We start from the raw sequence: 27,336 nt of genomic DNA, 5'->3' as shown, positions 1-27,336 counted from the left end.
CTAGGCCTTTCATCAGATATTTGGGAGTAAGACCCTGACTCCTGACTGCTCCAGGGCTAGGGCTGCATCTCAGCTCTCCAAATTCTACCCTTGCTTCTGGCAGGAATAGGGGAAAGAAGTGGATATTGCTGTTTGGAGGAGCAAGAACATGGGTTCAGTCTTTCCAGGTGGCAGGATGCGGGTGACTTGGGGCATTGAGAGGCAGGTCCCCTGCCACCTCCCTGCATTCCTTGGTCCCTGAGCCATTCTTTCTTTCCCACAGCGGCTGGGGAGCAGCAGCATGCAGCCAGAGGAGGGCACAGGCTGGCTGCTGGAGCTACTGTCTGAGGTGCAGCTACAGCAGTACTTCCTTCGGCTCCGCGATGACCTCAATGTCACCCGTCTGTCCCATTTTGAGTATGTTAAGAACGAGGACTTGGAGAAGATTGGCATGGGCCGGCCTGGTATGTGGGACATTGGTCTTGCTTGTCTTTCCCCTCTGACCATTTCCCTTCTCTATCCTCAAGATGGCTGAGCACGTTAGAACCCCTTCCCATGATTCCGTGGGGCGGCAGCTGGGAAGGCTCTTTGCCAGAGGCCTTGAGGTGGGGCAGGAGGGACGTGAGTAGATGCTGTACACAGGATGCTGTAGGGACAACTTGCAGTTGTAATGATGAATCCAAATTGGATTCCAAATAATGAAATCCAGATCCATTTAAGGTGAATGGAGTCTTACTTAAAGCTCTGGGTACTCAAGATTAAATACACACCATTTTTGTTCGATCGGCTATTTATATTTCCGCCATCTCCCCCTCTTTTATAAGCATAGAATTGAGTCTGTTCTGTTTACTATTCTGAACACTAGTGGGATCAGTGCCCAGAGAGCTCTAGGAAGAATAGAAGATTAAAAGCACTCAGATGGTTTGCTAGTTCTCTTCATCTCTGTCTGTCTGTCTGTCTCTAGCTCTAACTTGAACCCATTTCTCTATATTTATCCTGAAAGTAGTGATTATAGCATCTAGAAGTCATGATGTTCTTCATAGAGCATTAGAAAGCTATCAACACATTTAACTTAAAATAGTTAGGGTAATAACGTACTAAATTAGACACCAACTTACGCTACTTTTGTCCTGGATGGTTGGTGTCTGGTGCCAGTAGCCTAAGAAAATTTTATAGAAATAAAACTCAAAATTGAGAAAATTCTCTTTGACCTTGATTTTTCTTGAGAGGTAGAGAAGATCACTACTCTTCAGTTTTGGTGGTTAAAGGCTCCATCTGTTTGAGAACCCTGCTAGAAGTAGAATGCAATGACTGCCTGGTTAATCAAAGCTCCGGTCCTGGGATTGGTTCGTTTCATCCTGCAGGGCAGTGTCTGGTGTTCTGCCCACCCCAGGGAAGTCTGTGGGGGGCAGCTGCCTCTCTGGGGATGGAAGCATGGCCATCTGATCGTACCAGGCTCTCCTCCCTCCATGCAGGCCAGCGGCGGCTGTGGGAGGCTGTGAAGAGAAGGAAGGCCATGTGTAAACGCAAGTCCTGGATGAGCAAGGTGGGTTCGTGAGTGGCAGGGGCAGGCAGCCTCAAAGGCCCCTTTCTGGGCAGGCGGAGAAACCTTTCCCTTCCCCAGCAGGCATAATCTCACTGTGTCCCCTCGTACTTTGTACAGACCTCCCTCCTCCGGCCCCTTATCAGGCAGAGCACTTGTGGAGCTGCCAGGCTAAGTGTCTGTCTCCACCAGAGACGGACACGTGAGCAGCCTGTGTGCAGCGAGGACTTCACAGCCCCTCTGGGTATGCCCAGAACAGGAACTCACAGACAAGTGCTGCTTGAGCCTGGCTCTGGCTGAGTGTTGGGGCCAGTGACCAGCCTGGGGTGGGGATGTGTCTGGACATCTTGCCTCGCTTCCTCTTCCCCACCCTTTCTGGTCTCTAGGTATCTTTGGTCATCTGGCTCTGCTAACAGCTTCCTTCCCCATAGCCTCCCCCACCACCTTGTCCTAATTTGGGTCTGTGGTGTGTGAGTCCTGGTCTGACTCAGTGGAACTTTGCCCATTGTCTGGAAGACAATGTGAAAGGAAGTGAGCCAGCCAGGGGCCTCCCTCCCCACTTCTGGCCTCAGGGCCCGTGGGGGTGGGCAGGGCAGAGCAGCTGGACTGGGATTGGGCAGGAGGGACTTCCTGGCTGCAGTCCTGCAGAGGGGCTGCCTCTTGGGATCCTGTGGCCTTTTCTGGGGACACAGTTCTGGTCCCTTGCCCAGGTTTCAGGAAAGGATGAGTGTATTGGGGCCCGTGAAGGCCAGGGAGTAGGCCAGTGTGGTGTGCCAGGATTCAGGGATTTTGGATTTCCCACCAGTTCACAATAGGTCTACGGGTGGTCAGTGACCCTCCAGACTTCAGTTGCATCTTCACAGTGCTAGCCCCATTGCCCAGCTCACCTTGCAGGCTGTGGGAGGGTTTCACTTGTATATAATGGCTTTGTAAGCTGAACATTGCTTGCTCGTAAGGAAGGCTAGTAACTGGGAAGAAGAATGTTGCAGAGGCTAAAAGAGGCCCTCAGATTTGAGATATCCCCTGACATGTAGATACAGTCCTGCCAGCTCTTAGGGGATGAGAAGAGTCTGCAGCCTGGAGCCAGGATTTTGGATGCCCCAGTAAAGGTGGCCAAGTTTACAGCCTTCTTCCTGTCCCTTGACCTGTGGCCCCTCCATCTCCAGAGTCTCCTTCAGTCTTCTTTTTTTCCCAACCTTCTCTCTCCTCCCCTCTCCCCCCTCTCCCTCCCCCTCCCTCTCTCTCTCTCTCTTGCTCCCCCCCCCCCCTTGGTTCAACCTCAGACTAAAATTATCCTCTCCCCTGGGCAGGATGAAGGGCAGCCGGCTCCCTAGGGAGGGTGGAGACAGACAGCACCAAATGGTCAACCCAGAGAAGGGGCCAGGGCTAAAAATGGACAGAGGTGTTTGTGGAGGGCCCCTCAGGCTCCTGCCCCATCTTGGAGGGTTAGGGCAGGAGTCTGCTGGGTAGGGGATACAGGAAGGGAGGGGTGGAGCAGGAGGACAGGGAGGAGACTCAGACCTGGGAGGCAAGGTGCCTGTCCCAACAGCTGGGGGCAACACTGCCATAGACTACATGCCAGTCAGTGTGTGTCACCCACCCTAAGGCGACTTTGAGGCCATGGGTCCTGGTTGGGGGTGTGCTCTGGAGGGAGTGTGGACTCCAGTCCAGCTGCGCTCTAGCAGTTTGGCAAAGCCAGGACCCATTTTCAGTGCAGCAGAAGACCTCCGGGTAGACTAGTGGGGTGGGACTGAACAATTGGTTCTGAGGCCCTAGGTTCCATCTCCTGGCTGCCTTTTAACAGGTGTTCAGTGGAAAACGGCTGGAGGCTGACTTCCCTCCTCATCACTCTCAGAGCACCTTCCGGAAGCCCTCGCCCACCCTGGGGGGCTCAGTGGGCGAGGGGCCCCTGCAGAGCCTCACCTGTCTCATCGGGGAGAAGGACCTGCGCCTCCTGGAGAAGCTGGGAGATGGCTCCTTTGGTGTGGTGCGCAGGGGCGAGTGGGATGCCCCTGCTGGGAAGACGGTGAGCTCTGCATCCCATGGGCAGCTGCGGGCGGGTGGCCTCCTTGAGACTGGTGGAGGATCCCCTCCCCTCTGCTGGGGTGTGAATGCAGCTGGGGACAGGTTGTTAAGTGGCTTATCCTGGAATCCATGCTCAGGTTTAAATAAGCATACTTGTTTTTTCAACTGTAAAAATTATTTATTTACTGTAAAAGTTTGACAACTGTGTGTGTGTGTGTGTGTGTGTGTGTGTGTGTGTGTGTGTGTGTGTGTGTGTGTGTGACTGGGGGTGGAACCTAGGAGCTTTTCTACCTCCTTCGGGCTACACTCCCAGACCTATTTTATACTTTATTTGGAAAAAGGGTCTCACTAAGTTGCTGAGAGCCTCACTCAGTAGCTGAGGCTGGCTTTAAACCCATGCGATCCTCCTGTCTTAGCCTCCCAAGCACTGGGATCACAAGCAGACGCCACCACACCCGGCAAGTTTGACAACTGACAAAAATTTTTAAAAATTGCCTGAAGCCAGGTGTGGTGGCACACACTTATAATTCTAGTACTTGGGAAGCTGAGACAGAAGGATTGAAGGTTCAAGGGCAGCCTTAGCAACTTAGCAAGACCCTGTTTGTTTGTTTGTTTGTTTTTTTTAAAAAGGGCCAGGCTTGATCATGCATGCTTGTAATCCCAGTACTTAGAAGGCTGAAATAGGAGGATTGTATAGGTTCGAGGCCAGCCTTAGCTACTTAGTGAGGCCCTCCACAATTTAATGAGACCCTGTTTCCAAATAAAATATAAAAATAGGTCTGGGAGTGTAACCCAGAGGTAGAAGGCCCCTGGGTACCATCCCTAGTACCATGAATAAAAAATAGAGGGGGGCCGGCTAGGGTTGTAGCGTGGAGGTAGAATGCCCCTGATTCAATCCCCAGGGGCATTCTACACACACACACACACACACACACACACACGCACACACACATTGCCTGTAATCCCATTACTCAGAGAAAGCAGAGTCAGCATTTCTGCCTCCTCCCTTCAGGTATATTGTTGGATTTAGTTAAAATTTAGTTGTTGTTGTTATTATTATTATTATTATTATTGTTATTGGTACTGGGAATGGAACCCAGGGACTTCCTACCTCTAGGCTACACTCCCAGACCTATTTTATATTTTGTTTGGAAACAGGGTCTCACTAAGTTGCTGGGAGCCTCACTAAGTAGCTGAGGCTGGCTTCGAACTTGTGATCCTCCTGTCTCAGCCTCCCAAGTACTGGGATTACAGGCGTGCGCCACCACACCTGGCTCTAGTTAAAATTTTGAAGATAAGCCAGGGGTGGTGAACACTTGTAATCCCAGTACACAGGAGGTTTTGAGACAGGAGGAGGATCGTAGGTTCAAGGACATCCTCAGCAAGTGGTAAGACTCTCATCAACCTAGTGAGACCCTGTTTCAAAATTAAAAATAATCCAGGTGTGGTCGTTTAACCATGTTTTACATATGCATAGAAGCATGAGAGCACCGTCTAGATGAGATGTGAGCATTGCCAGCGCCCCAGGAGGCTCCCCGAGGCCCCTACCACTCAGCATCCCTTTCCTCCACAGGAGGGCACTATTCCACTTCCAGCGCCTTAGATTAGTCTTTGGTGTTACACTTAAAGCATTTTCTTTCTGTACCAAAAACTTTTTTTTTCTGGTGCTGAGTATTGAACCCAGGGGCATTCTATCTCTGAGCTACCCCCCCACCCCTATTTTACTTTTTATATTGAAATGAGGTCTTGCTAAGTTGCAGAGGTGCCTCACTGAAGTTGCTGACGCTGGCAGAGAATCTGCACTCCTGTCTCAGCCTCCGGAATACTGGGATTACAAGTATATGCTACCATGCCCAGCTCCAAAAACACCTTTTTTTTTTTTTTTTTTTTGGTGGTACTGGGGTTCCTGGAAACCCTTCTACCTCCGGGCTACACTCCCAGACCTATTTTATGTTTTTTAAATTTTTATTTGGAAACAGGGTCTCTTAAGCCAGCACGGCTGGCTTTGAACCTGTGTGATCCTCCTGTCTCCGCCTCCCAAGCACAGGGATTACAAGCGTGCGCCACCATGCCCGGCTCTCCAAAAACACTTTTAATGTTCTGTCATAATATGTTAGTGTTTATCATACTGGTCATCTCATGCCTATGGTTGCTAATTAACCTGGGAATTCCCCCAGGAAGGGGAGGCCAGCTGTCTCCCCCTTCAGGTCACAGAGTGTGTAAGCCCAGGCCCTGGCCCTGAGCTCAGCCACCCCGATGAGCAGATCTGAGGCAGGGATCTTTGAGCTGAGTTGGAGGGAAGAGCAGGTTAACTCAGTGTTGGGACCAGGTGAGTCCTGACTCCAAATCCTGTTCTGGGCAGGTGAGTGTAGCTGTGAAGTGCCTGAAACCTGATGTGCTGAGCCAGCCGGAGGCCATGGATGACTTCATCCGGGAGGTCAATGCCATGCATTCACTTGACCACCGCAACCTCATTCGCCTCTACGGTGTGGTGCTCACACCGCCCATGAAGATGGTGAGTGCTGTTGGCAGGAGGATGCTAGGGGAAGGGAGCCGCCTGCAGATCTGGGTGTTCCCTTCCTTCTGCCTGTGTGTCATTGCTGTCCATCCTGACAGCGATCCAGCTGTGGTCCCTACCTGATGTGGTGAAGGGGCTCACAAGGGCCCAGGCCAGTGCTGTCTTCTTTGGATTTTGCTGGTCCTCATTGGCAGAAAGTTGTATCCATGGGAGATGCTGGCCCTTGGGTTAATTTTAGGAACTTCTAGCCTGAGCCTCTGTGCTGCTTCTCTTTGGGGCTGGGTTTCCCACATTGCCTGGAGGGAATGGCTTGAGAGACTGAAGGCCTCCTGGAGGTTCCCAGAGGACAGGTCAAGGGAAACATTGACTGTGGCTGTGACAGGCCTTCAGGAGAGGGACTGGGAGCCCAGCCTAGGTTGCTCCGGAAGGGGCAGGACTCTTTCAGACTTATTTCTTCCACCTTCTCTGTGGCCTCAGGTGACAGAGCTGGCACCCCTGGGATCCTTGTTGGACCGACTACGTAAGCACCAGGGGCACTTCCTCCTGGGGACTCTGAGCCGTTACGCTGTGCAGGTGGCTGAGGGCATGGGCTACCTGGAGTCCAAGCGCTTTATTCACCGTGACCTGGCTGCCCGAAATCTGCTGTTGGCTACCCGTGACCTGGTCAAGATTGGAGACTTTGGACTGATGCGAGCACTACCCCAGAATGACGACCACTACGTCATGCAGGAACATCGCAAGGTGCCCTTTGCCTGGTGAGGGGCAGGCGCTGCTGGTTCATAGTCCTGAACAGCACCCTAGTCCCCATAGACTCAGGCCTCAAGCTTCTGAGGCCTTCTGTATTCATCACAGCTTTTGGCTCTGCCTGGGTCTGTCCTTGTCTGTTCTGGGCCTGGAGCATCCTCTTTATGCATCTATCCAAGAATTCCCAAAGGGGTACTGGAAGGCACAGGGATAAATGCTGTAGGCTAAAGGTTATGCTACCCAGTAGGGTATTAAAAGGTTTTCTGTAGCACTAGATACTAAGTTCCTAAAATATCAGGAGGATGGCCATGCAAGACTGGTTAATAAACGTGTTCTAGGTAGAGCTAGTGGCAGGCAGAGCCAAACTGAACTGGGCCTTGCAGACTCTGACCAGGGCTCCTCACTTGTACATCATAGTGGTCCCTGGCTGTGTCCTGGTTTCTGTGTGGGCTTATTCTGTGCTGAGGTCATTGTGGTCCCCTGGTGCCATAGGCACCCAAAGAAGGGTTGTCTTTGGAACAGGAGGAATTGATCCAGTTTTGCTTAACACTTATATAATTCAAACTGCACATTCACTCTCGTTAATGACTGACTATATATGCTGGTGACCATCTATCCTGGATTATGCCTTTTGTCCTGGAGTAATTAATACCACCCCTTTCTGTATTCAAACATCCTGGTTTGGGTGGTAAATTATAAGGTCACCTTTTCGTGTACAGCTTTTTAAAGACAACCCTGCCGAGCCGAGGTCACCTGTACTTGGGAGGCTGAGACAGGAGGATCATAGGTTCAAGGATAGCCTCAGCAACTTATGCCCTCAGCAGGCTAGTGAGACCCTGTCTCAAAACAAATTAAAAAGGGCTGGGGCTATAGCTTGGAGGTAGAATGCCTCTGGGTTCAATCCCAGTACCACAAAAAATAAAACAGAGAAGAAGGGAGGAAGGAGACTGAAGTTCCATCCTGAGTGGCACAGCAGAGTCCCTTGAGAGACCCTTTGGTTTCCTCATTCTGTACCTCAGCCCACCCTGAGGCATCCCATTCTAACTTCGCTACAATAGTATTTCCCTCCCTCACCCAGGAGGGGGGCCCAGAGTAAGTGTGGATGTATTTTATAAAGACAGTGTGACTGTCTTCACCAAAACCCATTCTGGTTTTTCCCCAGGCTTTATCCGGATTTCCTACCCACATGTTCCTGCTGAAATGACCCAAATCCCAGGCTCTGACCCAAATCTGGAAATTGTCATCCTTCTACCAGATAGAAAACAGCCTGAGACCTTATTTTCCCTTTCCTGTGATGGAGCTTTTTGGCCTTCTCTTCCCTGGTCCCTGAGTGGGAGATCCCTCCTCTTCTTACCCCAGGCTACTTGTGAATAGGAAACCTGAACACAGACAAGCTCCTCAAGACTGTGCACCACATGGTCACGGAGTCCTGTCCCTGCCTGTGCACTTCATGCCATGCCCCGGTACCCACTGTTGAGCTTGGTTCGCAGGCAACAGTATATTTGTTGAATGAGTGCTTTACGTCCACTGGGCTGCTGCAGGTGCAGGTGCTCAGGAGGCTTCTCTTTGACTCTGTCTCTGCCAGGTGTGCCCCTGAGAGTCTGAAAACACGCACCTTCTCCCATGCCAGCGACACCTGGATGTTTGGGGTCACACTGTGGGAGATGTTCACCTATGGCCAGGAGCCCTGGATTGGCCTCAATGGCAGTCAGGTGAGGGCTGGGGATGTGCTCCCCATAGTGTGGGTGGAGAGTAAATCCTTCCTGGCTCCCAGCTGGCTTTGTTGGAACTGTCTCATCTGATGGGTTCGTTGCTTCACTTCCTTTTTCTGTACCACCCTTGGAGAGGGGACAAAAAGAAGGTTGCTGCCCCAGAGGGTCAGGGGAGGGAAGAGCTGGGGCTGGCTCTCATTCTCTAGCCTTTGCCACGTCCGACTCTTTTGAGGCCCCAGACATGGGGATAAGGGTCACGGTTCTGAGGCTGGCCTCTCCTAGCACAGCTCTTTGGAGGAGAGGCATGACAGCCAGCAGTTGTAGGATGGGTGGGAGGGAAAGTGGGACGTGAAGGGCTAAGTGCCCTGCCTATTCCATTCCACTCTCAGATCCTACATAAGATTGACAAGGAGGGGGAGCGCCTGCCGCGGCCTGAGGACTGTCCCCAGGACATCTACAATGTCATGGTCCAGTGCTGGGCTCACAAGCCAGAGGACAGGCCCACGTTTGTGGCCCTGCGGGACTTCCTGCTAGAGGTGAGGGGCAAGTTGGCCTACAGGAGCTGGTGAATCCAAGCAAGGGGCCACCTGAGGGTTAGCTCCAGGGTGGGCAGTGACCTGTGTCTGTCCCTAGGCCCAGCCCACTGATATGCGTGCCCTTCAGGACTTTGAGGAACCAGACAAGCTGCACATCCAGATGAATGATGTCATCACCGTCATCGAGGGCAGGTAGGGCTACGCCCTGCACTGGGTTTCCTTGAGGGGCTCCGTTGGCAGGGTGTGAGAACAGATCTCTTTAGCCTCCAGGTTCCTGGGCAGCACACAGGCTGGCGATGGGGCATGAGTGTTGGGGTGAGGGTGACAGGCCTGGCCAATCTCCTGAGTGAAAGGGGTCAGGACACGTGCTGCTGCTCTGGTGGGGTTTCCCTGCCCAACTCCACCTCTGTTACCTTTTCCCATTAGGCCCCAGCCCTGTCTGTGTAAATCTGGACCAAGCCACCATTATCCTGAGGGGTAGGCAGTGGCCGGCCTGCATTAGGTCACAGCAGAGCACTGAGCTCCTGAACTTTCTTCTTCACATCCTTCCTCTTCCTGCCTCTCCTGCTGCTCCAGTGTAAGAACTCTTGACTGCCCACCAGGTACCCTTCAGGCCCCCAGGCAGCCTTGTCCTGCCTACCCTCTTGTCAGCTTCCCATCCTCCCTGCTGAGCCCCCCCCCCCCTGCCAGCGGGGGCCAGGGGGGCGCTCAGGCTTCCAGGCCTACCCTCTTCTTGTCATTCTATCCTCTCTGTGTAGTCCTCTCCCAGGGCTTCCCAGTCTTGGGCCTCTCTCCATCATCTGCCTGGGTCATCTACCCCTTTCTTCCTAGTCACCCCTGACAGGGCCTGTCTGTTCCTGCCCCCCCCACACACACACACACCTTTGTGAGTTTATCTTGCAAGCAGTATCTCTGGAGTCAGGCCTCCTACCTGCAGCGCCTGCCTTGGAGGCCTCAGGCTCCATTGGTCCCACCTTCTGCCATCTGATCCCTAGGTGTCTGAGGAGCTAGTTAGGGCAGGGTGGCTGGAGATGCCCTCGGGGCAGGAAGTGATGTTAAGGACCAGGAAGAAGAGTAAGGTAGAGGGAATTCCCTGTGTTCCCTTCATCTGACTCAGAACCAAGCAGAGATGTAGGCAGGGGGCTGCTTTCTACAGACTCTTTTCTGCCTGGAAATTAAAGTTAAATTTTGTGCTTCCTGGGGGCTGGTGAGTCTCTGGGTCTGAGTCAAAGTGGTGGGTGGAGTAGGTCCTGGAAGCTGGATGTGTAGAACTTACCTGCACCTACTCTGGCCTCTGCCCGTCTGCTGTAGGTCCAGGCTTCCTTGCCTTTGGGTCCAGTCTGCGGAACCAAGAATAATATTCCAGTAGGTTGCAGGGGGTGAGTACAGATAGGGAGTTAGTGATGGTAGAAGAAAGCAGAAAACTGCTAGGAGAGACCCAGGATAGGGAGAAACAGTCTGTGGGTTTGGAGGTGAGATGGCAAGGAAAGCAGTTATAGGCCTGGCACTCTGGAGAGATCAGAAAATAGGAAGATTAAGGGCAGGGACCTTCTGGCAGTACCTGGCTGAGCCTTAAGCCAGAAGCCCAGTTCCTCCTCCAAGAGCCAGACAGCCTTGGGCCTGACCATCCCTCCTACACTCCAGTAGCCTCAGGTCTTTACCATCCCCATCTCTTGTCAGTCAGTCAGAGCCTGGGGGTGACTCAGGAGCTTCCGGCCTTTCCAGGGCGTGTATCTCTGGAGCTCTTGCCCTAGGTCTGCTGGTGACTAGGCAGGCTATGGGAGGGGCTGGAGGAGTGGTTTCTCCGGGGAGGCCTCCTGGATACATCCTGTCCCACCCTTCCCTCATAGGCTCTGGTTGGCTCCAGCTGCTGTTCTGACACTAGCTACTGCTACCACCAGTGTGGTTCAGCTCATAGGGCTCCTCCTCCTAGGCCACCAGCCCTGACTTGGACCACAGTGGCTGCTCTGGGTCCCTGGAGCTGCTCAGGAGGTGGGAGGTGAGGGGCAGGAGGCCACAACAGCCGGTGAGGCTTTGGGAGTGGGCCTGTGTGTCGGTGGTACCACAGCTTTAGTTCTGCCCCCTTACTTTCTCAGTTCCTGAATATCTGTTTGTTTGGCTGAGTCTGTCTCCATGTCTCCGGGTGCATGGGTCTTTGGGCTGTGGCTTATTTATGTGGGTCTCTTTTTCTCTGGCTCTCAGCCCTCTTCTTATGTGTGTTCTTCTCTTAGTGTTGGCCTTGCTGAAGTGGTTGCCAGCATGTTTCCTAGTTCCAAGCCTGGGAAGTCACTTGTCTCCAACTATGATTCTGTGGTGTCAATTCTTTTAGGATACCAGGCAGGGTACAGAGAGAAGATACGTGGTAGTTTGTGAACTGAATTGAGGAGGCTCTGTCGACTTGGAGGGACAGATGATGACTGGTCTTTCCTAGAGGGTTTTATTTGGAGGGTGGGATGGCTAGTAGTTCTATTGCATTTTGTTTCATATAGAAGTGGTGAAAGGGGCCAAAGGTGTTGAGATCTATTTGCAGGTCCTGAGCCTGGCCTGGCTCTGAAGCCTCTGCTTTTTGTGGCAGGTAGGGAAGGAAGGCACCAAATATCTGGATATCCCTTGGGGCCAGGGCACTTGGGACATTCAGAGAAAGGGCAGTTTGTGTGTTCAGCCATTTCTGGACCACCTTAACCAGAAAGGAATGAGGTGCTGAGCTATCTAGATCTGGGGCATCCTTGGGCAGCTCTCAGCTTACTCCACAGAGTTCTTTTCTGCCCCAGGTTCTTCCAGGAGTCCTGCGGGCAGCAGGAAGTAGAAACCTCATGCTGGAAGTGCTAGGCCCCCTTCTTACCCAGCACCTCCCTGTCTGTCTCTGCTTTAGTCATTGTGGCCCGCCGGCCTGGCCCTCCTATCACCTCTGGGCTGCTGGCACCTTAGCCCATCTTAGCTCAGAGGGCATATGTGGGCAATAAAATGTAGCATTGGTCATCCTGGAATGTCTATTTGAGCCTTGCCAAGGGAGAATCCTGCTTCTGAGAGTGCCTGGGTATAGGCGCAAGGGGCTCTCCTTCTTCTAGTAGCAAGCATGTTTTTGAAAAGTAATGTTGGGACCCGCCATGGGATTCTGACCTGGGCTGTACCTGTAATAAGGGCGGGTGGGCTTGGTGTCCTCTCTTGTGCTCAGAAGTGGGTCCAGAAGGATGTGTGTGTGTGTGTGTAAGGAGCTGGTAAAGAGAAAGGGGTGGAGGGAGTGATCTCCTGCTAGACCTGGCCTTGAACAGGAGTTCACTCTGCTTTGAACACTTTCTCTGCCTCCTTTGCACTTCTCACGCAAGTTAATGAGCACCTCTAAGGTGTGGAGAGCAGAGTCCAGTGGCCGCCCTAGGGTGGTGAGGGGCTGCCTGGAGAGGGAGTCGGTGGTGTTGGGGACAGCAGCAGCAGGGAACACAGCGCCAGGCTGCTGTGCTTTCTCCCCCACCAGCTTTCATGGGTGGCTTTGTGTGTGCAGTGGGGAAACTCTTTCTCCTCTTTGGAATGGCCCTGCTATTTTGGGATGGGTCTGTCCCTTCTTGGGGTGGTGTCCTCTTTTCTTCCTTCCTTTCCTGTCCTCCCCACCCTGAAGGCAGGGTATAATCACAGGGTTGCTGTGTCTGGTGGTGGGCTGGGTAGGCGGCCTTGTTTATGGGGAGGATGGCTGTGGAAGCTTGGTCCTCCTCCGGCCCCACTTCTCACCTCCCTAAAGACTGCTGCCCTTGTGGGGTGTGACCACTGGTCTCTGGGATGGGCTGAGGTATAGCTGGGCTGACCATATCACATCATGGGGCAGTGGGTCCAAGTGCAGACATCACCTCCTCCTCCATCTTCCCCAGCTCCTCTGCTCTGGCTGCAATGTGGAGGAGAGCCTTCTGTGTGGTTCTGGCTGTGGGGCAGGAGAAGTGAGGGTGGGGTAGTGAGGGAGCAGGCAGCTCGGTGCCACATGCGCTAGAGCAGTCTAAGACTGCCACCTCTGTGCCTGAGCCCCGAGTGACCACAGGGTCAGGGGTGAGCAATTCTAGCAGCAGGTGCAGGAGCCTCACAGCCTGCCAGTGTCCAAGGGACCTCTGTTCTCCCCACCCCCGCCCAGGCCGGGTGCAGGCTGCCTCAGCACAAGCTTTGGGTCTATAGTCAGGATGAGCGGCTGAGGCCCCGCTTTCCAGCCACATTGGGAGTTCTGAGTTTCTTATGAATCCCCTTGGTTTAAGACACGAGTAGAACTCCTGACGAGATGGGCAGTGTGGGTGTCAAGGGCTAGGGTCCGCCACCTCAAGGTGTGGGAGCACTTGGCTTGCCCCACGGGAGGTCTGCACATGGGAGGTGTTCTAATTGGAGGCCTGGCCCCAAGCTGATGCTCTCCTGGTGCTCCTTTGGACCGTTCCATCTCTTAACACTGGAAACCTGGCTCGAGAGTAAAATCTGGTGTCCAGAAGAGGCCTGGGGCCAGGCCTTGCCAGGGAAGGAGGGAGGCAAGGTGGTGCTATGAGAAGGTGCTGGCTTGGTAGTCTTAACTGGATTTGAATCCTGGGTCTACTGCCGTTGTTCTGGTAACCTTAGGCAAGTTATGTCACCTGTTGGAACATGTTTCCTTATTTGTGAACTGTAGGAAAAGCTGCCTGACCCACCTAGGGATCTAAGGCTATGAGCAAACAGCCAGGCCCTGTTCAGGGAGTGGCAGGTCATGGGGGCACTGCTGGGGGAGGTGGGCCAGTGAAGACTGCCTGGTCCTGAGCCCTTATCTCTTGTGCTCCCCTCTGCCAAGGACCAGGTTCCATGGATGAAGAGAGCTTGGTATGAGAAGGTCCTGCTGCCTGGGCTGCCTCCTCACACCAGGCGTTCATCATGTCATCTCTGTTGGGCAGGGCTGAGAACTACTGGTGGCGTGGGCAGAACACAAGGACGCTGTGTGTGGGACCCTTTCCTCGCAATGTGGTGACCTCTGTGGCTGGCCTGTCAGCCCATGACATCAGCCAGCCCCTGCAGAACAGCTTCATCCACACAGGGCATGGCGACAGCGACCCCCGCCACTGCTGGGGCTTCCCCGACAAGATCGATGAGTAAGTATCTGCACAGGACCACTCCCTGGTCCAGTCTGGGGCCCTCACCGCACCACATACAAGCTCTCACGGGTGTACCCCTTGTCTGTCTCCAGCCCCAGCCCCCCACTCCCATCCCTCCTGATCCATGTCTCACTCTGAGGAAGCCGTGGAACCCTAGAAAGCCCCAGCCTCATAGTCAGGACTCTTGATCAGAATGCCTTCTTTTCTGTTTGCATGTTTTGGGGCTTACTTATTCTGCAAAATGGACAGCCCCACCCCATCTGTTGGGTGTGTCCACCAAGGAGATAGGCTCATAAGTGTTATTTTGAGTTAGAAAGTACTGCTGAAAGCAGAGGTGACCAGAGATACTTCCAAAGGGCTGTTCCCGAGTCCCTTTCCCAGGCCAGTATGCCAGAAAGAGTTAAGGCCTTTCCATCAAGTGGGAATGTGGGTCCCTCCTTGAAGGTTCCTGACTTTTTTTTTTGCCTATATGAAAAGCTGTCAGGCAAGGAGAGACCCTCTGCCTCTTGGCTGTGGCAGGGACCTTGGAGACATGCTTTGGCAGCTGTCATGGGAGGGGTCACCGTGCCGTGCTGTGAAGCTCACACGCACTCTGTCCTCTTGACTCACGCTGACGTGGACACTGCCCCTCCCGCTGTGCACATATGACTCTGTGGTCAGTCGCTTTGCCTCTCCTGACAGTCTGCCACTTGCACAGGCACAGATGCACGTTCTTCCTGTACATGGGGTGTGTGGTTTGTTCTTTGGAGTCATTCCTCCTGAAGAGCACTTAACTCACGTATGGGGCCATTTGGTTTTCTCCCCTCTTTCTATGCTATTGTGTGGTGGTTTTTTTTTGGGGGGGGGTGTCTGGGGATGGAACCCAGGGGCATTCAACCTCCGAGCTACACCCCCTGCCCTATTTTTTATTCTTTATTTTGAAACGGGGTCTCACTGAGTTGCAGAGGGCCTCACTAAGTAGCTGAGGCTGTCCGCGAACCGCGATCCTCTGGTTCACAGCTACCACGCCCGGCTGTGCTGTTGTGTTTTTCTGCTCTTTCACTGTAATTGCCTCCCTCCCTCCATACTTTCTAGTTTAGGGGATGTGGTGATTATTGATACTTGTATGGAACTGGGCATGGTGGTGCAGCTATTTCACAACTTAGTGAGACCCTGTTTCAAAATAAAGAATAAAAAATACAGCCAGGTGTGGTGGCGCATGCTTGTAATCCCCGCGTTTGGGAGGCTGAGACAGGAGGATCGCACAGGTTCGAAGCCAGCCTCAGCTACTTAGTGAGGCTCTCAGCAACTTAGTGAGACCCTGTTTTCAAATAAAAATATAAAATAGGTCTGGGCTTATAGCCCAGAGGTAAAAGGCCTCTGGGTTCCACCCCCAGTACCACCCCCCCCCCAAAAAAAAATAGTCAAGTACCACCAAAAAAAAAAAAAAAAAAATAGGGTTGGGGGTATACCTCAGAGGTAGAATGCTTCTGGGTTCAATCCCCTTTCCCCCGGCCCCCCAAGGAAAAAAAATACTTGGTAAGGCCAGGCATGGTAGTGCATGCCTGTAATCCCAGTACTTGAGGAGCTGAGACAGAAGAATCATAGGTTTACAGCCACTCTCAGCAACTTAGGTCCTTAGCAACTTAAGTTCTAAGACACTTGTGAGACCCTGTTTTATAAAAAATAAAATAGGGCTAGAAGTATAGCACAGAGGTAGAACACCCCTAGGTTCAATGCCCAGTACCATACACACACGAGAAATGGTAGTAACCATGCTTGTAAGCCCAGAACCTCACCTGGACTCTGCTCAGCCTTGAAGACTGTACTGGTGCTTTGGCCCTGGAGCAGGTCCTTAGGAGTCGATGAGAGGTGAATGCGAGGCACTTTCTGCACGTTCTTTCTCTTGCCCTCCATATATCACTGCAGTTCTTGGCCTCATCATAGTCCTCATCATAGTCCTCATCATAGTCCTCATCATAGTCCTCCAGCTCTGCATGCAGTATTCACTTCTTTTCTCTTAGCCCCATACACTAGAACAGGGCTGGAGGCAGAGTGGAGCAGGGTGGGGGGCAGAATGTGGGTACAGAGAGGAGGGCCAAACTTGGGGGTGGGCTGGGGGCGAGGTCTCTGGGCCCACAGCATCCTCTTCCCCCTGCACTTCCCCTGCCACAGCTGTGGGGTAGAGGGGGTTCTTGTTGGTTGACAGCTTTTCTCTGTGGTCAGGAGCTCACAGGATGGATCTGCACTCAAGCTTGGTGGAAAGGTTACCAGGGCCATGGCCTTAACCTGTCCTGGCACGCTGATCTTGGGAAGATAGACCTTGGAAGTAGTTCAGGGGGAAAGCTCTCGAGACCATTGCATCTGAGTAGCAATTTCCTTTCTTCTATTGGAACCAGAGTCCTGAAAATGTGAGCCTGGTAGGTTAAGCCCTGGACTGTGCACAGGCCCAGACACGGGAGTGTTCTCCCGAGTCAGGGGAGCCAGCCCAAGGGAACTCCCTGTGGGGGACACATCAGAGGGAACAGCGGGTGACAGCACAGCCCCTCCTTCCTCACTCTGCTTGGAAGGGAGTTGTAGTCTCCAATAAGTAAAGGCTGTGAGATCACTTAGGGAAAAGTTAGGGTTTCTGGGAAAACACAGAAGAATTAGGCACTTCTTGGATTCCCTTTCCCACTATGGTGCTCCTGACAGCTCTTCCTGCCTGGTCTCTGTGTTTCTCTGCAGCCCTTTCTCTTGTTGACTTCTGAGAGGCATTGGGGGAGCAGGTTCACCTTCCATGCCCACATGCCAGAACACCAGGCTCTGAGAGGGCTCTGGGGCTCTTGCCTCACAAGGACTAGGCAAGGGCCTGCTGGAGCTAGGGCAGGAGAGTGCAGGCACCTCCAGGAGGAGGCCGGTGCCCTCTGCCCCACTCCTGCTGTGCTGTGCCCAGCCCAGCCCCATTCCTCTGGGCTTTACTCAGCCCCAGTGACTAAGTCACAGATACCAACAGTTGGCCTGGGAGCTGAGGGTGAATAGGGAGCAGGGCAGGTGTCCTAGCCTCTATCCCACCTCCTCCAGTCCAGCAAAAGTATTCCTCCTGGCCAGGGAGGCTGGAGTCCAGATGTTTCTGTCCCAGCCCTCCCATCAGGGCCTGCAGGGCAGAGGATCAGGTGCCAGCAGGTGGCTGCCTGGCATGGGTCAGGGTGCTGTGGGAGTCACTGAGGACCAGCTCTGCCCCCAGAGGATGTTGTTGGAGCCCCTGAAGCCCTGTTTTTCAGCCTGAGGTTAGGTGTCCTTTCTTTGCCCTTTCTCTGTGACAGTGTCTTCAGGTTACATAAGATCTATGCTTAGATCTAGAGAAGGGATCAAGATCTTTTTTCTTTTGTTTTGTTTGTGGTACTGGGGATTGAACCCAAGGACATTCTGCCTCTCAGCTACACCCCTAGCCCTTTTTGAAATAAGGTCTAGTTAGGTTTCTGAGAGTCTTGCTACATTGCTGAGGCTGTTTTTGAACCTGCGATCCTTCTGTCTCAGCCATCTAAGTACTGGGACAACGGGCATGTATCACCACACCTGACTATCAAGGTCTCCTGACTGGGAGTTGGGAGCCCTGCCTCCTCATCCAGATGTGCCAGCTCAGTTCCCTCTGAGAAGAGTGAGCTTTGAAGAGTTGTTCCCTAGACACTCAGGATTTTACTCTCTGCCAGAGCTTTCCTCACTACCTCTTTTCTACCCACTGATCTGCTCTCTCCCACAGATTGTATCTGGGAAACCCCATGGACCCTCCCGACCTGCTGAGTGTGGAACTGAGCACCTCACGACCCACCCAGCATCTAGGAAGGCTGAAAAGTAAGAGCCCCCCTCACCCTGGTTCCCTCACTTGTTGGCTACCCGGGAAGGGGCACTGTCTTCTCAGGCCACCCTGAGCCTGCTGTTCTACTCTGGAGACAGCTGGGTCAGGGCAGAGGATGGGACAGCTGTGTCCCTGGCTCGGGCTGGGCGTGGGGTGGAAGAAGGGAGGCAGCTGTATCCGCCGAGGTGGGCATCCTCGGGTTGGTCCTGCATCAGCTTCCTCCTCCTTCCTTACGGCCTGCTCAGATCCTGGCTTTCCTCACTTCCCCCTAATCCTGCTCTTCTCTCCTGAGCCAAAACACCCCACGAGCTCCACCTCAGCCAGGAACCTCATCCATCTCCCGGTTCCTGTCCCCATCCTGCTGCCCCGCTGTCTCCCATGTGCAGTTGGGTTTGTACATTCACTCGCTCCTATTCATCTCTCCCCCTTTGTATTCCCGCCCCTCCTCCCCTCTCTCTCCAAACTCTGTCCCCTGTTGGCTCTGTCTCCCTCCCTTGTCCCCATCTCCTGCGGTCACTCTCCTCTCCTCTCCTGTCCGCATGGCCTTTCTTTCAGGGGAGCCTCCACCTCGCCCACCTCAGCCTGCCATCTTCACTCAGAGTAAGTGGGGCTGCTCAGGGTGCCTTGGCCCCTGCCCCCGCCCCCTCTCTCCTCTCACCTCTCTCCTCTTGGAAGGTACAAAGCCCTGGTGGCTGGCTGGGCGGGAGGGGAAAGCGGGTGTGCTGTGAGTTTTTGCTGCTGATCTGGCCCAGCTTGCCTGCCTCCCCACCTGCACTCCCCAGTGCCTGAGTTTCTGACGCAGTTGTGTGGTCTAGTGCCCACCTCAGCCTCGCTCTGCCATAACCTGGTCCGGCCTCACTCCCTTTAGACCTGTAGAGGCTGTGTGTGGGCTTTTGTGGTGGCTGGGTGGGAGACCTGTGCTCCCTGAGGACAGCTCCTGTTGCCCACCTGTACTAACTGTATGCTGTAATGGAGGGGACATGGGGTTACTAACAGGACCCAGAAGCCAGGGTATTGGGGGTCTGCGTTGACGAGGAGCCTCAGAGGTAGGCAGGAGTAGGGCACTGCCTGCTGTGGCTCACAGCCACATAGAGGGCTGACCGCAGACAGAGCAGGTTCTGTCCTGTTGGATGGGGTGAGTCGTGCCCTCTTTGGCAGCTGAGGGCCAGCCTCTTGGGGCAGTGGGATGTTGGTGGGAGATATTTGGCTTTTTTTCCCCATACCCTACCTTCCATGTCTCCATGTCCCTGCCTTAACACTGCCTCCCTGCTGGGTTTTCCCTTTCTATCACAGAACCAACCTATGACCCTGTGAGCGAGGACCAAGACCCATTGTCTAGCGACCTCAAGAGGCTGGGCCTGCGAAAGTCAGGCCTTCCCCGAGGTCTGTGGCTGTCAAAACCCTCAGCCCGGGTACCAGGCACCAAGGCAGGCCGCAGCAGTGGGAGTGAAGTCACGCTCATTGACTTCGGCGAGGAGCCCGTGGTCCCGGCCCCACGGCCCTGTGCGCCCTCGCTGGCACAACTGGCCATGGACGCCTGCTCCTTGCTGGACAAAACGCCTCCCCAGAGCCCCACACGGGCATTACCGCGACCCTTGCATCCCACGCCTGTGGTAGACTGGGATGCACGCCCGCTGCCTCCGCCCCCGGCCTATGACGACGTGGCCCAAGACGAGGATGATTTTGAGGTCTGCTCCATCAATAGCACCCTGGTGGGTGTGGAGCTTTCCCCTGGGCCCAGCCAGGGGGAGACCAATTATGCCTTTGTGCCTGAGCAGGCGCGGCGCCCACCTCCCCTGGAGGACAACCTGTTCCTCCCACCCCAGGGTGGGGGAGAGCCACCCAACTCAGCCCAGACCGCAGAGATCTTCCAGGCACTGCAGCAGGAGTGTATGCGGCAGCTGCAGGTCCCAGCTGGCGCACTGACCCCCTCGCCCAGCCCCAGGGGTGATGACAAGCCCCAGGTGCCGCCCCGGGTGCCCATACCCCCGCGGCCCACACGCCCACGTGTTGAGCTGTCACCAGCCCCTTCAGGTGAGGAGGAGACAGGGCGATGGCCAGGGCCTGCCTCTCCTCCCCGGGTGCCTCCCCGGGAACCCTTGTCCCCCCAAGGCTCAAGGACCCCCAGCCCTTTGGTGGCACCTGGCAGCTCTCCACTGCCATCTCGGCTCTCCAGCTCACCCGGGAAGACCATGCCCACCACACAGAGCTTTGCCTCAGATCCTAAGTACGCTACGCCCCAGGTGATCCAGGCTCCGGGTCCACGGGCTGGTCCCTGCATCTTGCCCATCGTCCGCGATGGCAAGAAGGTCAGCAACACTCACTACTACCTGCTGCCCGAGCGCCCACCCTACCTGGAGCGCTACCAGCGTTTCCTGCGTGAGGCCCAGAGCCCCGAAGAGCCAGCCCCCCTGCCTGTGCCCCTGCTGCCCCCACCCAGCACCCCGGCTCCAGCCGCCCCCACAGCCACTGTACGGCCCATGCCCCAGGCCGCCTCAGACCCCAAGGCCAACTTCTCCACCAACAACAGCAACCCAGGCGCCCGGCCCCCAGCCCTAAGGGCCACTGCTCGACTGCCACAGAGGGGCTGCTCTGGGGATGGGCCGGAGGCTGGACGGCCAGCAGACAAGGTCCAGATGGTGAGTGCCTGGCCTGGCTTTGAGGTGGGGGAGGGCCCACGGGACCCAGAGGAATGGCCTGAGTGGTGCTGATGGGTGGGTGTGCCCAGCTGCAGGCCATGGTGCATGGGGTGACCACAGAGGAGTGCCAGGCGGCCCTGCAGAGCCACGGCTGGAGCGTGCAGAGGGCTGCCCAGTATCTGAAGGTACTGCCACCACCTGCTCACTTTGGTGCTCAGGGACCCTTGAAGCCTGGTTCTGCTCCCAGCCCCTGCCCCTGGCTCTGACCCTGCTCCCTGCCAGCCTGCCACTACCACTTCCCAGTCCCAGTGCGTTCCTCTGCCTTCAGGTGGAGCAGCTCTTTGGGCTGGGTCTGCGGCCACGAGTGGAGTGCCACAAAGTGCTGGAAATGTTTGACTGGAACTTGGAGCAAGCTGGCTGCCACCTTCTGGGCTCCTGCGGCCCTGCCCACCACAAGTGAGTGAGCCCCACCTCCCTGTCCCAGCACCGTGTCCCCGGAACATACCACAGGAGGAGAAGCCCAGCACCTGGAAGGCCACATGTGGTCAGGGAGACACAGGGCTCCCCGGCTATAAGAGGGGGGCTGGACAGGGGGCCCAGGAGGCAGGCAGTTTGGGTTGAAAATGATTCCTCCTAACTATTCATTTAGACATTTTAGCCACTTGTTTTTCACATGCATTGGTCAATGAAAGAAGGAATGTAAGCTCTGGGGGAAGCACAGTGACTCTACAGCTCCTCCACAGGGCCACCTCAGTGCCTTAGGCTCAGTGACTTAAACAAGTATTCTTCCCTTTTTTTTCTCATATTTGGCTTAAGGTAGTATTTAAAATGTCAATGTCAGGTGTGGTGGTACATGCCTGTAATCCCAGTACTTGTTTGTTTGTTTGTTGTTGTCGTTTTTTGGTGGTACTGGGGATGGAACCCTTCTACCTCCAGGCTATACTCCCAGGCCCATTTTATATTTTTTTATTTGGAAACAGGGTCTCTTAAGCCAGCACAGCTGGCTTTGAGCCTGCGCAATTCTCTTGTCTCCGCCTCCCAAGCACGGGGATTACAAGCGTGCGCCACCACTCCCGGTTTAATCCCAGTACTTGGGAGGCTGAGACAGGAGGATCACAGATTTGAGGACAGCCTCAGCAAGTAATAAGACTCTCATCAATTTATCAAAACCCTGTTTAAAAATTTAAAAAAGCCAGGCATGGTGGTACACTCCTGTAATCTCAGTACTTGGGAGGCTGAGACAGGAGGATCACAGGTTTGTTGACAGCTTCAGCTACTTAGTGAGGTCCTCCACAACTTAGTGAGACACTGTTTCAAAATAAGTAATAAAAAATTGGGCTGGGGGTATAGCTTGGAGGTAGAATGCCCCTGGTTTCAATCTCCAGAACCACAGATTTATAAAAAAAAAAAGGGAAGGAAGGAAGGAAGGAAGGAAGGAAGGATAAAATAGGGCTAGGGGTGTAGCTTGGGTAGAAATGCCCCTGGGTTCAATCCCTACAAAACAAGTCATTGTGTTTTTAAAGAAATGTCCAGCTCCCCTTAAAATAACTCTTCTTTCCTTAAAAAAGCTTATCTATGTGTATATCAAAATATACAGATATATATAATTAATAATGACGTGTTATACAAATATGTATATGGAGCTTATGAAGTCCAGAAGTAGTGAAATACGGGCAAACAGGTGAAGTAGGCCTTATCCCAGGAAGCGAGTGCTGGGATGTGGGGCTTGACTTGCAGGGTGTGGGAAGCAGACAGCCTTTGCTTCCCACGGACACCGTGGCCTCCTGCAAGTTTCTGAGTACTTGCTTCCTCGTCTGTGGTGTAGTCAGGAGCTCTTAGAAAGACAGGAGAAGCCAGGTGTGGTGGCGCACACTTGTAATCCCAATACTTGGGAGGCTGAGACAGGAGGATCAAAGGTTGGAGGACAGCCTTTGCAAGCAGTGAGACCCTCATCCTAGTGAGACCCTGTTTTGAAATAAGTAAAAACTGGTTTGGGCGTATAGCTTGGAAGTAGAATGCCTCTGGTTTCAATTCCCAATGCCACAAAAAGGAAGAGAGGGAAGAGGAAGGAAGGAGGGAGGAAGGGAGGGAAAGAGGGATAGGAGGAATAATGGCTTTGTCACACAGCACACACAGATCAGTCACTAAGCGTTAGTCTCCTGGTTATGCTTCCTAATTTTTCATCCAGATATCTTTAGGCTTTATTGTCCTTATCCTTTTTAAATACTCTTATTCAGAGTTTATTAAAGAAAGAAAAAAGACATCCCAGAACACTAAGTTCCAAAATTATTGCCTAGAACTACCAGTCCCCCTTTGCCTGGCACCAGAGGCAGTGGCTCACTGTGGCTGGGTGGCACCATGGAGTTTTCGTGTCCCTATAACCAGATCCTGTTGACGGAGGGACATTTTGTTTTTTTCCCATCCTCTAGGCGCTGAGAGGCGTCTGGAGCATAAGGGTCTGCCCTGAAGGAACCACTTGAGCCTGTCCATGTGCCAGGGTAGGGAGACACCCCACCCAGCCTGGACGACCTGCTGCTGCTCCCAGTGGATGGAGTGAAGCCTCGTTAGTGGGAGCCTGGGAGGGCTGCCTTGCCTGTGTCCCTCGCCACGCGCTGTCCCTGCACACTTTGGTTCAGACCTTGGAGCCGCAGCCAGGAGGGGAAGGAGCCCTGAGAAGGCAGGCCCTGTGTGCACCCCCTTGGCTCTGCCCTCGGCTGTCCCTGCGCTGGAGTGTGCCCCCAGGTCCCGCTCCGGGGAACCAGATGAGAGGAAGCAGGTGTGCCCTGGGCAGGAAGATGTGTTGGTTGCAAAGAAAGGTGGGCCAGCACCTTGCAGGCTGCCTAGGGGCTGGGCTCTTTTCCAGGGAGCCACTGGTAGGCAGTTGGGGTATCGGACAGAATGTGACTGGCCTCACCAGGGACATGTTATGGGGTTTGGCTGGTCTTAGGATCTTGTGCTTGGAAAAAGCCCAAGATGGCTCAGGAAGCAGAGAAGGGGTGCCAGACCATTTTCTGACAGGGACCAGGGCTTAAGGCCCCACAGTTGGAAGGAGACCAAGGGGCAGGTGCCCTGGAGGGACACCCGTGCTTCCCGTTTGACCCTAACTCTTCCCCTGTGCCATCTGTGTTGTTCCATCAGCCTCTGTCGCCAAAGTTGTTACCCTAGCTATCAATATCTGCTTCTTCCAGAGAAATAAAGTTAGTTTCTATTTTATGTTACTTACTTGTGCCTGCCTGTTTCTTTGCCTGTTGGTCTGCAGCTTGAGGCCGGAGTCTCCCCTGGCCACTGACATCTGTTCTGGGTTGCGGGCTTTGTAGCACCACCTGTAGGCAGAGTGGAGAAGTGCAGGCCTGGGAGGCAACCCTTCCCTGCTCCCCAAGTCACACCTGATAGGGTCCTCCCAGGGCTGTTGAGTTCCCATGTTATTGTTTCACGGATTTCTGTAAGGTGAGAAATACTGTAGGGGAGAATATAGCCCTCAGTTAACTGGCACTTAAGCCAGAAACTTCAGTAACAAGGAAGGCTTCAAAATATAAAAGTATTTTGCCAGGCATGTGGCATACGCTTGTAATCCCCATGCTTGGGAGGCTGAGACAGGATGATGGCACAGGTTCGAAGCCAACCTCAGCTACTAAGTGAGGCTCTCAGCAACTTAGGGAGACCCTGTTTCCAAATAAAATATAGAACAGGTCTGGGAGTATAGCCAGGAGGTAGAAGTCCTCTGACTTCCACCCCAGTAACATACACGCACACACCGTGTGTGTGTGTGTGTGTGTGTGTGTGTGTGTGTGTGTGTGTATGTATATTTGTATATATAATATATATGTGTGTATATATATAATGTATTTTAGGTTTTGTTGTTTGGTTTTTGTGGCACTGAGGATTGCGTGCTTTACCTGTGAACAACACCTCTAGCCCTATTTTTATTGTTTTTATTTTTTAATTTTTTGGTGGTACTGGGGTTCCTGGAAGCCCTTCTACCTCCGGGCTACACTCCCAGACCTATTTTTACATTTTTATTTGGAAATACGGTCTCCTAAGCCAGCATGCACAGCTGGCTTGGAACCTGCGCGATCCTCCTGTCTCTGCCTCCCAAGCGCGGGGATTACAAGCATGCACCACTATGCCCTGCTCTTATTTTTATTTTACTAAGTTGCTAAGGGCCTTGCTAACTTGCTGAGGCTGGCTGCAAATCTGTGATTCTCTTGTGTCAGCCTCCCAAATTCTTGAGATTACAGGTGTGTGCCACCACACTCAGCTGAAGTACTCTGATTTTGTTCTTCTGAATAACGTATTCATACAGTTCAAAACTCAAAAGGTACTAAAGCTTGTACAATGAAGTGTCCTACTCCAGATGTCCACTTCCCTCACCAAAGGCTGCCATTTTTATCTATTTCTGTGGGGTTTCTTTATCTTTTCTTTTCTTTTCTTTCTTTCTTTTTTTTTTTTGAAACGGGGTCTCACTGAGTTGCAAAGGGCCTCACTGAGTAGCTGAGCCTGTCCACGAACCATGATCCTCCTGTCTCAGCCTCCCAAATAGAAGCATGCACCACGCCTTTTTTTTTTTTTTTAATTAAGAGTATTTCAAAGAGTTCCACAGCAATTCTGAAAGAGCTTTTCCCCATTCTTGCTCAGGTTTACACATGGATGTCTGGGTTATCATAATCTGTTTGACCAGTCTCTCCTCTCCTCTCCTCTCCTCTCCTCTCCTCTCCTCTCCTCTCCTCTCCTCTCCTCTCCTCTTCTCTCTCTCCCTCCCTCCCTTCCTCCCTCCCCCTCTCTCCTTCCCTCTCTCCTCTCTCCTCTCTCTCGTGTGTGTGACTGGGGATTGAACCCAGGGGCATTATACCTCTTGAGCTACACCTCCCAGCCCTATTTTTTTTTTTTTTAATTTGAAAACAGGGTCTTGCTAGGTTGCTGAGAATCTCACTACTTGCTGAGGCTATCCTTGAACCTGCAACCCTCAGCCTCCTAAGTACTAGTGTACGCCACCACGCCTGGCTAACCAGTCTTTTTTTTTTTTTTTTTGTGGTACTGGAGCCCAGGGGCATTCTACCTCCAAGCTACAGTCCCAGCCCTATTTTTTATTCTTTACTTTGAAACAGGGTATCACTGAGTTAAAAAGGGCCGCACTAAGTAGTAGCTGAAGCTGTCCACATAAACCGTGAGCCTCCTGTTTCAGCCTCCCAAATGCTGGGATTACAAGCATGCGCCACTACATCTGGCTACCAGTCCTTTTTTTTTTTTTTTTAACTTGAGAAAAAAGGCTAACAGAATTTTTTATGTGTGTGTGGTACTGGGGTTCCTGGACGTCCTTCTGCCTCCAGGCTACACTCCCAGACCTATTTTATACTTTTTATTTGGGAACAGGGTCTCTTAAGCCAGTGGCTGGCTTCGAACCTGAGCGACCCTCCTGTCTCTGCCTCCCAAGCTCGGGGATTACAAGCGTGCTCCACGCCAGGCCAGAATTTATTTTTTTTTAAACTTAATTTTATTAGGTCATTTTTACCATGGGCTCCTTCTTCCTCCCTCCCTCCCTCCCTTTCTTTACTTCTTTCTTTCTTTCTTTCTTTCTTTCTTTCTTTCTTTCTTTCTTTCTTTCTTTCTTTCTTTCTGTGGTACTGGGGATGGAACACAGGGGCCTTCTACCTCTGGGCTACACTCCCAGACCTGTTTTATATTTTATTTGGAAACAGGATCTCTTAACCAGCTGAGGCTGGCTTCGAACCTGCGTGATCCTCCTGTCTCCGCCTCCCAAGCGCGGGGATTACAAGCGTGTGCCACCACGCCCGGCTAGAATTTATATTCATTAATAATTTACTAAGTATGGATCTAAAAGCACGAATACTGCTAAATGAATGTTTGTCGACCAAGGAGCCCCTCTATCTTCTCATTTTGAGAAAAGCCTGAACATCTCTAAAAGGCAGAATGGAAATGAAAATTAACTATAGTAGGTTGTGCCCTTAAACTGAGCTTGATTTTATATATTATCATAATGCATAGCAATTGGATGGATTTGCTGTTACGTATTTGCACATGGCGTCCATCATGTAGTCAGTTTCATTCCCTACAGCTGTGTTTTCTTATGTGGATCATATTGAATACCAGTCTCTTTTTTGATGAAAGGATACTTTGGTTGTTTCCAATATTTCGTGATTACAGACACTGCTGCAGTAACTCATGTGTGTGAGCCGGGCGTGGTGGCGTACGCTTGTAATCAATCCCAGCATTTGGGAGGCGGAGACAGGAGGATCGCAGTTTGCGGAAAGCCTCAGCTACTTAGTGAGGCCCTTTGCAACTCAGTGAGACCCTGTTTCAAAATAAAAAAGAGGACTGGGGGTGTAGCATGGAGGCAGAATGCCCCTGGGTCCCAGCCCCAGTACCACCAAAAAAAAAAAAAAATCATGTGCTACCTGTCCTAGTATTGGGGAAAGGTTTTAAAATGTATTAATGCACCAGTATTGGGAAAGATTTCCAATTGTGAAAATACATCATTTGTACTAAATAAAGCCAGGACTGGCAGGAAGAAGGGACTTGTAATTTACATTTCTGAAGAGAAGGAAAGAAAGCTGGAGCTAGGAAAGAGGTCTCTTTACATTTCTAAGGAGAGACAGATGGCCTAAGGGATGGGAAGAAATCACAGATCCCAGAGAAGCAATTTAACACATCTTGGCAGTATAACAAAAGGTGTAGAGGTCTGTGTTGGGAGATGGAGACAGCAGAAAACTGGGCTAGAGGT

General features: G+C 52.7%; 1 protein-coding gene across 9 annotated transcripts in view; it reads left to right on the top strand.

The window, feature by feature from the left end:
* The window catches only part of TNK2 (tyrosine kinase non receptor 2), a gene marked incomplete at both ends in the record, with an annotated part of 29,643 nt that extends 8,586 nt beyond the window's left edge, over positions 1 to 21,057 (top strand). For 3 of the 9 annotated variants that reach the window (XM_080696666.1, XM_080696668.1, XM_080696667.1), the window contains 14 exons: positions 263 to 443; positions 1,455 to 1,525; positions 3,327 to 3,548; positions 5,910 to 6,062; positions 6,543 to 6,820; positions 8,395 to 8,521; positions 8,911 to 9,057; positions 9,155 to 9,249; positions 13,944 to 14,138; positions 17,863 to 17,954; positions 18,514 to 18,558; positions 19,252 to 20,597; positions 20,687 to 20,782; positions 20,926 to 21,057. In XM_080696666.1, the coding sequence (XP_080552792.1) occupies positions 281 to 443; positions 1,455 to 1,525; positions 3,327 to 3,548; positions 5,910 to 6,062; positions 6,543 to 6,820; positions 8,395 to 8,521; positions 8,911 to 9,057; positions 9,155 to 9,249; positions 13,944 to 14,138; positions 17,863 to 17,954; positions 18,514 to 18,558; positions 19,252 to 20,597; positions 20,687 to 20,782; positions 20,926 to 21,057 (3,162 nt within the window). The remainder of the gene's footprint in view (positions 1 to 262; positions 444 to 1,454; positions 1,526 to 3,326; positions 3,549 to 5,909; positions 6,063 to 6,542; positions 6,821 to 8,394; positions 8,522 to 8,910; positions 9,058 to 9,154; positions 9,250 to 13,943; positions 14,139 to 17,862; positions 17,955 to 18,513; positions 18,559 to 19,251; positions 20,598 to 20,686; positions 20,783 to 20,925) is intronic. The other 6 variants (XM_080696670.1, XM_080696669.1, XM_080696672.1 and 3 more) reach the window with 3 other exon arrangements.
* Between the last annotated feature and the right edge of the window lie 6,279 nt (positions 21,058 to 27,336).

The sequence above is a fragment of the Muscardinus avellanarius genome, assembly GCF_963383645.1.
Source record: "Muscardinus avellanarius genome assembly, chromosome: 5".
NCBI lineage: Eukaryota > Metazoa > Chordata > Mammalia > Rodentia > Gliridae > Muscardinus > Muscardinus avellanarius.
The sequence above is the reverse complement of the archived record's forward strand: the minus strand, read 5'-3'. Positions and strand labels throughout refer to the sequence as shown.